The sequence below is a fragment of the Drosophila elegans genome, unplaced genomic scaffold, assembly GCF_018152505.1.
Source record: "Drosophila elegans isolate 14027-0461.03 unplaced genomic scaffold, ASM1815250v1 contig_520, whole genome shotgun sequence".
In the NCBI taxonomy this organism is placed as follows: Eukaryota; Metazoa; Arthropoda; class Insecta; order Diptera; family Drosophilidae; genus Drosophila; species Drosophila elegans.
In genome coordinates, this window is record NW_024545903.1 from 3,266,618 (window position 1) to 3,277,389 (window position 10,772).

The window sequence follows — 10,772 nt, forward strand, 5'->3', positions numbered from 1 at the left end:
TTTGCTCGCCAAATTGTAGCAACGTTGCTGGTTTAATCGGCTGAACCGCCCGGATATTTAGAGAGCGCCGATCAGTTTTCACTTGCTACCCGAAACGTAAGTGATAAGAAAGGCCTTTTTTTTGCTGTCGCTCGCAAACAATGAGCAGAGAAACAGAAACTCGGGTGAAAAATCAATTCGGGTTATGTAAGCTCGAATAACCGGATACCGTGTTGTTGATTTCAGGTCCCGAATTGCTGGATTTGGAACGGACCATGAAAACAACCAATCTCGGCCTGTACGCTTTCCGTTTAACCTTCGGTCAGGTGAGCACTCGAACATTAAACCACAAAAGCAGGAAGCAGCATGCGCATTTCGGGGGCAACCACTAAGTTCTCCGGCCTGGCGAGCACCAACACGCACCCACAATCGCCGCACAAAATGGAGCAACTGCAGCCGGGAGACGCATGCCTGGAGTGCCTGGGCTTGGGCAGGAATCACAAGCTTCGCTTCTTCTACATAAATCTTGAGGAGCAGCTGCTTAAGTGCGAGTCGCGGAATTGCCTTTGGCCACACAACGACGAGGTCTCCTCGGATGAGGAGCTGGACTTAAATGCTGGGGATCCTTGTAGTGATCCACTGCCAGCTGCTGATGTTGCGGAAAATCCTCCCTTTTCTGGTGCAGCTCCGTTGGCCGATCGTCCTCCACCGTGCGCTGTTCCATTGGCCGATCCTCCTCCACCCTGCGCTGTTGCCTTGGCCGATCCTCCTCCAGATGATGACGACGAATTTATACTACAATTACTTCAGCAACTGACTCCTGGCACAGAAACGGACTCAGTTGAATCTCATCCTGAATCGAATATGAGTCTCAGCTCAGTGGTGGATCTTCTCTCTCTGGAGCCTACAGAAGTGACGTCTGGTCCACAACTGGAGCTACCAGACTTGAGTTTCTTAGAGGAAAACATACCCGAACATAAGGAACCACTAAAAGCTGTGATAACCAAACAGGAAATACCTCTCCTGCCTGCAAAATTAAAGTCTCCGCAAAAGTTTAAAACTCCAAAAAGCATAAACATTAAGGAAGAAGGGCCTGTTCTCAAGATTCCAAGCTCCCAAGTTAAGCAAGAAGTGACTCCCCTCAATATTTCCAAGGTGCCCAATTTCCAGAGCAAACTGGAAATACCATTGCTTCCAGCAAGTCTGAAGACTCTACCCAGGACTAAACCCAAGGGAGACCCCTTCAGCACTCCGCTGAAGAAAGCATCAACTCAGCCGCAAACGCAGCCTCCCATTCATCTGGAAACACCGCCGGCTGTAAACATCATTATCAGTATTCCCGAGCTTAATCCCGCCGTGCCCTTCCTGGACGCCATCAAACGCCATTCCACGGGCTCAAAACCTTCGTTGCGTGGAGGAGGAAGACGCCCTAAGCGCCTGGCCAGAGAAACCACCGGCAGAGGCATTCGGACCCAGGCGGTGATGCACTTGATAGAACGGTTGGAAACCACTGCGGATGCAAAGCGCTTGGCACCTCCTCCATAATCAGATGGCATTTTACCTTATTCAAGTATTTGAAATAAATTTGCATATGAAATTATGCACGCATTCACCGGACGAGAATTCAAGTTCGTTTATTTATAAACAATTCCGCTTTTTTTTTTTTTTTATTTTGGCAACGCAAGTTGCGGATTATTAATAAGCGGCACGCGTCTAGAGCATGTTCAAGTGGCCCGAAAAGATAGCGCTGTCGAAGAGAAGAAAACCTATCAGTAGTGGCGAACTTTGGAAAGGAGGTCGCGGGAAGTGCGTCATGCGGAGAGCTGTTTGAAGCTGAGACTTCAAGAGCTAAATGAAACTGATAAGGTAGATAGTCGTCATCGGGGCCCTATCGCAAGGAAACTGACAGCAGGAGGCGGACTAACTAATCAGGCATTACATCGACCCTTTATAATCAGTTCAATGAACGTGGGAACGTGTGGGGTAATCGCTTTCGTGTGGCCGGAGCTTTTGAACCTGGTTGCCAACGGCCAGCGTAAAATGTTTTTGCTGCGCAATTTGCCTTAGCGGACGGGGGCCGTCGGGCACTGGGCCAAGTTTATTATTTGTTTGGCTAGCTATAAATACCAGAAACCTAAATCGGTTCTCCTATCTTATCTCCCGCAGGCGCCGCCGTTGTCTGCACAGGCTACGACGCACTGCAGCCATGGCTATACCACCAGCTCGTCGTCGCCCAACCGTGTGGTGACCCGCTCGGCCACCATGCTGGCGCTGTTTGGGATCGCGCTCTCCTCGTTCAGCCTCAAGCAGCTGCTGGCCAAGAAGCAGAAGCACCAGGGCCTACGCAAGCTCTAAGAAGGGGATCCAGCCAAGGAGTAGAACGAAGATTGAAGCAATGCCAAAACACCAGCGGCAGAAGGAGCAATGAGGAGCCAAAGCGCCATGTCCTGAGGTCACACATTTGATTAGTTCATCAACCGCCATCATCGTGTATATTTGCCTAAGTTAAGTCATCCACTCACCACAGACACAACCGGAACTCGGACATGGAGGCTTGTTTTGTCATATTCTCGTTAAATGAAACCATGGACGATACAGTTCTATGCGCATATATATGTAGATATATTTTCTTGTTTACACATGCACACCATGCAGCGCCAACTAAAAGGAATAAATTTGTGATAAATCGTGTACGAGTGTAGCCAATCAGCAAACAAACTGAACGATAGAGAGAGAGATTTGCTAAATTTATGGAAATCCCAAAATTATCCTAGACCTTTTTGTTGTCCTTTTAGTTTTATATATTTTATGTGTAAACAAGTCTATCATATACGTATATTTATTTACAAGTTAAAACCCAGAGAAACGACTAAATAAGAAGGGATAGAAACCATAATGACATCGTTGGATAGCAGATCGCCGAGCAGGTTGCATCAGTATCCAAGAAACAAACTAGTTTTAGTTTCGTATTCAAATAAATGCATTACATTCAATTGGAAACGTATGATTTCTTATTTCTGTTTGCCATTTTAAATAAGCAATAACCTAAGAGCAAGCCTTCACTTGGAATTATAAAATAACCAGTCTATGCTATTTTCCTATATCTGCTCGTTCGAGTCAAATTAAGGGACAAAATAAATAAATTACCTATGAAAACTTGTCGAATTTATTTGGAGTGGAAATTTTAATTCATTTGTTTAAATACAAAAGTTGTTTGAGGTAAATGGGCGAATACGATCTCAAAATTGTTTTGGTTGTTGTTTTAATGAATAATTTATGTATGCACCTGACAATTTTTTTGGAAAGTTTTCTGTGTATGCTTTCAGCAATTTATATTTATTAATTTTTTGGCTTGCTCAAAATGTGTGCTATAAAACTGATAAAATATTTCTTTCTCAGCTTTACTTGTTTGCAATATTTGTTTTGCAAAGTTAATTTAATTTTAGCGCCGATAGGCGATAAGTGAGTGTGGCAGCACGGTCTCACTAGGTAGATGTGGATTTCTGCAGCGCCGCGAGAGGGTCACACCGGCCCCTGGAAATTCATCACACCCCCCCCCCCCCCGCCCAATGATCAAGTGACGTGCCACCAATATAATCATTGGCCGGCCAACAGCACTCTTTTGGACTGCGGAATGGGCATCAACGTCAGCAGGACGGCCGACCTGGGGTCCAACCAGTGGCTCCAGCGCTTCGTGGGCCGCCAGCACATCGCCCACGATGACGAGGCCTTCTGGAGCGGGCTGCTCAACTACAACATTGTGCTGCCGGAAAACAGGTGAGTGGAGGAGTGGTGCGGCAACGTCAGCAGCAGGGTTAATCCGGGATTGGGATTTCCGTCTTTCAGCCAGGACCAGTTGAATCTGGACAGCCGGCTGGAGGCGCTGTGCCAGTCCTTCATCGGCAACAACCTGAAAACGGGCAATTTTGGCTCGTTGGTGACGGTGTTCCTGGAGAAGACCAGCGAACTGCTATCGCTGTCCGACCAGGAGAGCAACATGCACGTCTGGCAGACCTTCAACGCGCTCTTCATCATCCGCACCCTGGTCAAGTACATCAACGAGACGGGCTCCGAGTTCCAGCTGCTGCAGCACTTCGAGGCGATGCCCAGTGCCGAGTTGCTCCAGGCGGCCTTGGACCAGCAGCTGGAGACGCCGGCCGAGAGCGCCACCATTGCCATGGAGGCCACCGAGCATTCGGCAGCGACTGCGTTGCCGGTGATTGTTGACGGATCCAAATTCGAGACCTTCATTGACGCGCTGGTCAACCTGATTGTGGTGATCCCCGTCAAGGAGTTCACCTACCACCTGCACCTGGAGGCGGTGAACATGCTGATTACCCTGCTATCGGTGCACCTGTTCGCCCAGCAGCCCACGGACAAGTCGATCGTGTTCCGCACGGTCTTCAAGTGCCAACACGCCAATGTGCTGATGTCGGCGCTGCTGCACTTTGTGGCGCGGATGGTGGAGGTGCCGCACACCATGTTCGGCTCCAGCTCGGCCGGATCGTTCGTCTTTGGCATCGCAGAGTCCCTGCTCTCTATCTTCACGTTCCGCAAACAGCCGGATGTGCTTAAGTCGGGTCAAGGCTCCGGCGGCGGTGAGCTCTCGCAGCGATTCCGCACGCACTATCCACTGGCCAACCAGAGCCTGCTGCTCATCCTGATCCTGACGAACCACTGCACAGCGCAGGAGAACGCTTACCGGGCCAGCCTTTTTGGCTGCGCCGATTCCAAGGACTCGCCGAAACAGGGCGCTGTCTCCTTCCAGATCGACTTTTCGGCGGTGTACGAGACGTTGTGCCTCATCGTCACCATCGACCAGGCTACGCTGCTGCTCTACCTGCTGCTCCATCGCAACGAGCGCTTCTACCGGTTCGTCATGCAGCAACAGGACCTGGAGCAGCTGGTGATACCCATCCTGCAGACACTGTACAATGCCCCGGATAGCAACTCACACCACATCTACATGTCGCTGATCGTCCTGCTCATTTTGAGTGAGGACGAGGGCTTCAACAAGAACGTGCACACCATAGTGAGTCAACTGTGCCCACTTTATGTGTACCCAACATTAACATTTACCGATTCCCACAGGTGCTGAAGAACATCACCTGGTATACGGAGCGCACCATATCGGAGATATCGCTCGGCGGCATCCTCATCCTGATCGTCATCCGCACCATACAGTACAACATGCTGAAGATGCGCGACAAGTACTTGCACACCAATTGCCTGGCGGCACTGGCCAACATGTCCGGCCACTTCCGCGCCCTGCATCCGTACGTGGCACAGCGACTGGTCTCGCTGTTCGAAACGCTGGCCCGGAAGCACACGCGCCTGGATGCGCAACTAAAGGAGCCGGCCGACAGCGCGGTGTTTGTCAACGTATCGACGACGCCGGAGGACATGCTGCAGGACTTGAGCGTTCTGGAGGAGGTGCTGCGCATGGTACTGGAAATCCTTAACTCCTGCCTCACAAACCAGCTGGTTTACTGTCCCAACTTGGTTTACACGCTTCTGTACAAGCGCAGCGTCTTCGAGGGCTTCCGCAGTCATCACGCCTTCCAGGATGTCATCCAGAACATTGACATGGTGAGTTTTGGGGATTCGATGGCGTTTCGAATGACTTACACTATTTTCTTTGCCAGGTTGTTGGTTTCTTTTCCTCGCGTCTGCAGCGCGTGCAGGAGCAGCGAGGTGAGCTGGGCGTCAACGAGGTGCTTGAGGTTATATCAAAGGGCGCTAGTCAGTGGTCCAGCGATCGGCTAAGAGTAAGTCATACTCCCATTTTTTTATTAAAATTTAACAAATTTCTTACTTATCACTTATCTACCCTGCAGAAGTTCCCGGATCTTAAGTTTAAGTACGTCGAGGAGGACGCTCCCGAGGAGTTCTTCATTCCATATGTGTGGACGCTGGTCTGCAAGTACGGTTGCGTGCACTTCAGCTCCGAGAGCATCAAGAGCGTTACCACGGAAATAGCCTGCTAATATTTACTACTCGCTTCCTTCCTCACACGCGCACACACTCGGCTCCGCTTTTATTTTCCCCCACCTTGCGATGCTTCTCCGTTTGTGTTCTGTGCTGGGTTATCCGATCTTTATGCTACCGTTTAAGCCACTTACCACGCCCCATCTGTCTGAGTCAAGCCAAAATGTCGAATGATAAATCGATAGCGAAAGCAAAGCAAGCGAAATGTTGCGCTAAACAAGAGGCATAAGCATCTCGAACGTTGACGATAAATTGAAACAAAGCAAAACGAGAGAACTAACGATAATACTTAGATCTAGTTACGCTAATACTATTGTGAATGTTTACACGCGATTCAGTTTGTAATTGTTCAAGTTAAAACATAGCATAATCCTTGAAACATGATCATATTTTGCTACGCTAACAACAGAGAGCATATATAAAGGAAAGTTAAGCTCCATACGCCTATCGACCGATAGTTCTTATCAACGGGATGAAGCGAATCCAATAAATAGTATATATACATATTAAAGAATCAGAATATATATGCAAAAATATATTTACATTGTGTACTTTAGTCTATGATAATTATATATTATTGTATTTAGCAATTGAAAAAGTCGATAAATTATATATTAACTCAAGTTCTTTATTGTGTGATTTTTTCTAGCCTGTCTTATTGGCTCTTCCTTGGATAAGATAAGTTTTAAACATTTTAATTGTGACAATAGTTAATCTTATCTTTAAAAAGCACAATTTTTTATTATGGCTTTTGGGTCTTATCAAAACAAATAAGTGATAAAGGTATATCTCTAGCTAGCCCTGAATTAACTTCACAAAACGGAAGCAAACATTAATTTCCTCCATTAGAAAAGATAACAAGTTTTATGAATGACAAGTTAAGTCAGTGGAATTTAAAATATTTTGAATTTTTTTTACGTTTAGTTTTTATCTGCAAAATATCATTAAAAGTGTTAAAATGTTGATCTTGATTTGTATTGAATTTAATTTCACCTCGTAAAATCCTTTGAGTCATAAAAACGTAAGCTCACACCAAATGATTTCCTCTCAGGAAAAACCAATATTACGTATACGCCCCGCAAACAACCTAAAACTTGTGCTCCCTGTTTTCAGTTTATAACTTCCATTTCGCATGGGGGCTTCGCTGTTTGCGCTTCATTATGCATATTTACACTATCAGCGGCAGCAACAACAATGATGGGCTTGTCTTGTTTATTACTATTACTACGTATATTTCCCACCGCCAGCTTCACCGGTAAAACAAAAAAACAGCGGGAAAAACGAAGAATCGACTTTTACTGGCTACTCGCACTTAGGTTCATCGACTTGGCCAGTTGGGTGGCAAAGGGGCGGTACTTGGAGGGTTGGGAGTTCAGTCCGCTGAAGGTTTGTTGTTGGTGCTGCACTTTTGTCACTACGTACATATGTACGTGTCTTAAATAAATAAGTTCGGGTGACAGAGTGACAGGAAAATACGCACAGTTAACAATTGCGATAAAAATTGCATTTGTTTTGTTGCCGCTGAAAGGCGGAAAATTTGTTATTGTGAGTTTTTCATGGCGTGCTGCATTTTAATTATTTTTAGCCCACAACAAACGGCGAAAATTTTTCAAATTTCTTTGCCCAGCATTTTGCTATTGTTTTTTCCATGGCTGCCTTTGTTGTAATTGTTGTGGTTGCTGCTGCTGCTGCTGCTGCAGCTGCTACCGTGGATATGCAGGTTAAAAAGGTTTATTGACTTCTCCAACTGCATTTTGTTAGCCATTTGTATTGGCTTTATTGCAAAATAGGCGAGAATTTGCCAGAAGCCTAGCAAAGTTCGCAACCTGCCTGTTGCCATTGCGAAAATCTTCAATAAGTGGCAAAGAAAACTCGAAAAGCGTTGCGCATGCGCAAACTTGATTGAAGCTCGATCGCCGCTCCACTTGCTATATGTACATATCTATATCACTCCCCTCTGCAATTGTGAATTGTTGTGCAAATTTCATTGTAAATTAGTAAAGCTAACTATGTTAATTATGACATCGGTTGAGATTGGGTGGGAAAGAGTTTAAGAAAAACGCGGGAAGGCCGTGTGATTAAACACTCTTCAATGAGAAACTTATTCAACTTATCTGCAGTTTTATTTAAAAGGCTGACTTTTTAAGTTCGATTTAGTGAAAATATTTTATATTTTCTTTATTCTTTATTATGAATTATACATAATTGTTCTCTTGTATCTGGCATATTGTTTTTGTGTCATCTTACGTTAAATTGTCCTTAAATCCTTTGAGAAAAAATAAAGTATCAAAATAAATAACTTTATTAACATTATGTCATATGTTGGCAACTAACTTTTCTGAAAATTTTAAAATAAAGCACTATTTTGGGGAATTATATTAGGTACTTCAATGGCTTGAACTTGAAAGAAATTTAAATTTTTGGCAACTGGTTCCAAGTAAAATACATTTACATATATTCCACCTAAGACAAGTTTCATTAAATTCCTCCTTTTCCCGTTTTGTTAATTTAGGTGGAATGATATAACTCCAATGGCTTGGATTTGAATTGACCACTGTCCAGGCTCTCTCTGCAAAGGGGTATCGAAGACATTGATGGAGCTGGAGCAACAGTTGGTCTTTGTGGTCGTAGTGGCGTCGCCGCTAGGGATGTTGCAACTCCACGACTGGGCCCGCATTTTCGCATTTTGTTTTGGCCAGCGACTTCAGGTCATTGATCCAACGATTTTGTTGTTTGCCAGCGAACCCATTTACTATTTACTATTTATACGAACGAGTGCAGGCCCGCAGAATAATCTTGGAAATTTGCCCAGTCCCAGGCCAGGCCCACTCCCATTCGATCTGGATCGAGAGCGTAGTCCGAACCCAAATCGGTCATTTGCCCTCGTCGGCGTTTCGCTCCGGCGACTCCGTCTTCGAATTCCAATTATGCATATTGACTGAATTCGATCTCGTCTTGTCTCTTTCTATATTTTGTCTGGCTTATTGCCAAACGGCTTAGCATAAATTCGCACCTTTTAATTGTTTATGTTTACTTACTGTGACTTTGGCTCGGATTCGCGTTTGGTTTTGGATTCGGATTCGGATTCGGTATCGGTATCTCACCGGTTTGCTTGTCCATCTGTCCAAGTCCGTACCGTATCCGTGCGTATTTTTACCGCTGACGTAGTGGTTTGCCTAGACCCAACTAGCACCCATTGATGTGTTTGTGGTCCAGTCATCAGTCCGTATTTGACCTTTGCGTGATCTTGTTTGCTATTGCCATGTCTGTGGTGATCGATCGATTCATCACCGGTCCCATGAATGGGCCAGTTTTGCATTGAGAGCTTTGAGCTCGGTTTGGACCATTTCCAAGTGAAATCTATGAAAGTTAAGCTGCCTCGCCTGATATTTGCCTCTGGCAATTGCGCCAAACGATCTCTCATACTTTTTGAGGCCGTTGAATATTGTTTTCGCGATTTTGTTTAGCTTGGGCAACACAATCGGTAGTTCAAAACTATGCATGTTTATAAATATTCACAAAACCAGTTGTCTATCTTTAGCATATTTTGATTTATTTTGGTTATCAACAAACATTTGAAGCTGCGAGAATAATCTAGAAACTATATATTTTTGGGCATTGGATATGATTCTGATGAGTTTTCGACATTCTGTTTCTTAAAAATACATTTTACAAAATTACCGTGTATTAATTATTGAATTCTTAGAGTTGGTAATGAATTAACTTTTAATTTTTTGGGAGTAAAGTATTGTACTATTTTGTAATTCTAGGGAAACAAATGATATCTTTATAAATTATAGAATAATCTAGAAATTACGTTTTCGACATTTGTGAAATTATTTTTATTAAAAAAAAAACAATAGCTATCTTTAATGACTAAATTCTTAAAACCTTAATTTTACCAGAGATTACCTTGTTTAGTTTTTTTGAAAAACTCACTCTTACTCAGTTTTTTCGCATTTTAGAAAAGCACCTCCAACTTTTATAGATTTTTCTCCATTTAGATCTACTTTACACCTTTACCTTTTAGAAAAAACCATTGCAAATTTGGTGTTTTATAAAATTCTTTATTCCATAAAAATATTTTATCACAATAACTTAAGCTCTATTTGGGTGGCGGGTGTCGGATACCCAAAAAAAAGTACAAAATAAATGGATCAATGATAGAAACTACATAAATATTAGGTAGAAGAGACGGTTAATCGCATGGATTGTGATGTGCGTGAGTGTTAGAGTAGAGTATGCTTATGCTGCCTTTGGTTCGCTACGTTGCAGAGTTCGAAGTAAAAGCAGGCGCCTTTGGCAACACCTCGACCGTGGAAGGCCGATCCTGATCCCGATCCCGATCCGCAGGACCCTACATGCCCTCACAGGTGGACATGCAGTCCTTGTAGCTGGAGAAATTGTTCTCGTTGCCGTCGCAGCCGCCGAACTTGAACTCCACGCACTTCTTCTGCTCCGGGTCGTAGCGCCAGCGGGGGATTAGAGCTCGGCAGACTCCCTTGCGCGCCGGCATCAGGCAGAACTGCTCCGGATGAGTGTTGCGCCCGGTGTTGGCCACATCGTCCAGCGAGATGGCGTCGAAGAAGTCGCTCACGTCGTCGTACAGGTCCATGGGCTTTGCCTCGCCACTCCGCGCCAGAAACAGGAGCACCACTGCCAGAACCACACTTCCCACTCCCAGAGCTTTCAATTGTCCGCGCATTTTGTGTATTTAATTTATGTTCTTCTACTTATTATTTTCACTTGTTCACCTGGCGATTGGCTTCACGCAACTGTTGGCGCTGCAGCCTAGCTTTTGGTTT

General features: G+C 44.9%; 4 protein-coding genes across 4 annotated transcripts; 3 read left to right on the top strand and 1 right to left on the bottom strand.

The window, feature by feature from the left end:
• Positions 1-231: 231 nt before the first annotated feature.
• On the top strand, positions 232-2,979 carry LOC121466736. Its single transcript, XM_017277629.2, has 2 exons — positions 232-305; positions 2,146-2,979. Exons 1-2 carry the CDS (start codon positions 255-257, stop codon positions 2,332-2,334), a joined length of 240 nt encoding a protein of 79 aa, XP_017133118.1. The 5' UTR covers positions 232-254; the 3' UTR covers positions 2,335-2,979.
• On the top strand, positions 299-1,624 carry LOC108149771 (proline-rich receptor-like protein kinase PERK14). The gene has a single exon (XM_017277620.2). The coding sequence runs from the start codon at positions 346-348 to the stop codon at positions 1,522-1,524; it is 1,179 nt and encodes a 392-aa protein (XP_017133109.1). The 5' UTR covers positions 299-345; the 3' UTR covers positions 1,525-1,624.
• A 554-nt stretch (positions 2,980-3,533) lies between the features above and the next one.
• On the top strand, positions 3,534-6,487 carry LOC108149889 (dymeclin). Its single transcript, XM_017277785.2, has 5 exons — positions 3,534-3,756; positions 3,826-5,011; positions 5,071-5,568; positions 5,625-5,747; positions 5,817-6,487. Exons 1-5 carry the CDS (start codon positions 3,614-3,616, stop codon positions 5,964-5,966), a joined length of 2,100 nt encoding a protein of 699 aa, XP_017133274.1. The 5' UTR covers positions 3,534-3,613; the 3' UTR covers positions 5,967-6,487.
• A 3,526-nt stretch (positions 6,488-10,013) lies between these two features.
• Positions 10,014-10,731, bottom strand: LOC108149683 (kunitz-type serine protease inhibitor nigrescinin-2). Its single transcript, XM_017277448.2, has one exon. It carries the CDS (start codon positions 10,670-10,672, stop codon positions 10,325-10,327), a length of 348 nt encoding a protein of 115 aa, XP_017132937.1. The 5' UTR covers positions 10,673-10,731; the 3' UTR covers positions 10,014-10,324.
• Between the last annotated feature and the right edge of the window lie 41 nt (positions 10,732-10,772).

Bases quoted from the DNA above. Each gene is read 5' to 3' on its own strand.
- LOC121466736 (XM_017277629.2), top strand. From the start codon at position 255: ATGAAAACAACCAATCTCGGCCTGTACGCTTTCCGTTTAACCTTCGGT. The intron at 306-2,145 runs GTGAGCACTCGA...TATCTCCCGCAG, and splicing joins TCCGTTTAACCTTCGGTCAG to GCGCCGCCGTTGTCTGCACA.
- LOC108149771 (XM_017277620.2), top strand. From the start codon at position 346: ATGCGCATTTCGGGGGCAACCACTAAGTTCTCCGGCCTGGCGAGCACC.
- LOC108149889 (XM_017277785.2), top strand. From the start codon at position 3,614: ATGGGCATCAACGTCAGCAGGACGGCCGACCTGGGGTCCAACCAGTGG. The intron at 5,012-5,070 runs GTGAGTCAACTG...CGATTCCCACAG, and splicing joins ACAAGAACGTGCACACCATA to GTGCTGAAGAACATCACCTG. The intron at 5,569-5,624 runs GTGAGTTTTGGG...TTTCTTTGCCAG, and splicing joins TCATCCAGAACATTGACATG to GTTGTTGGTTTCTTTTCCTC.
- LOC108149683 (XM_017277448.2), bottom strand. From the start codon at position 10,672: ATGCGCGGACAATTGAAAGCTCTGGGAGTGGGAAGTGTGGTTCTGGCA.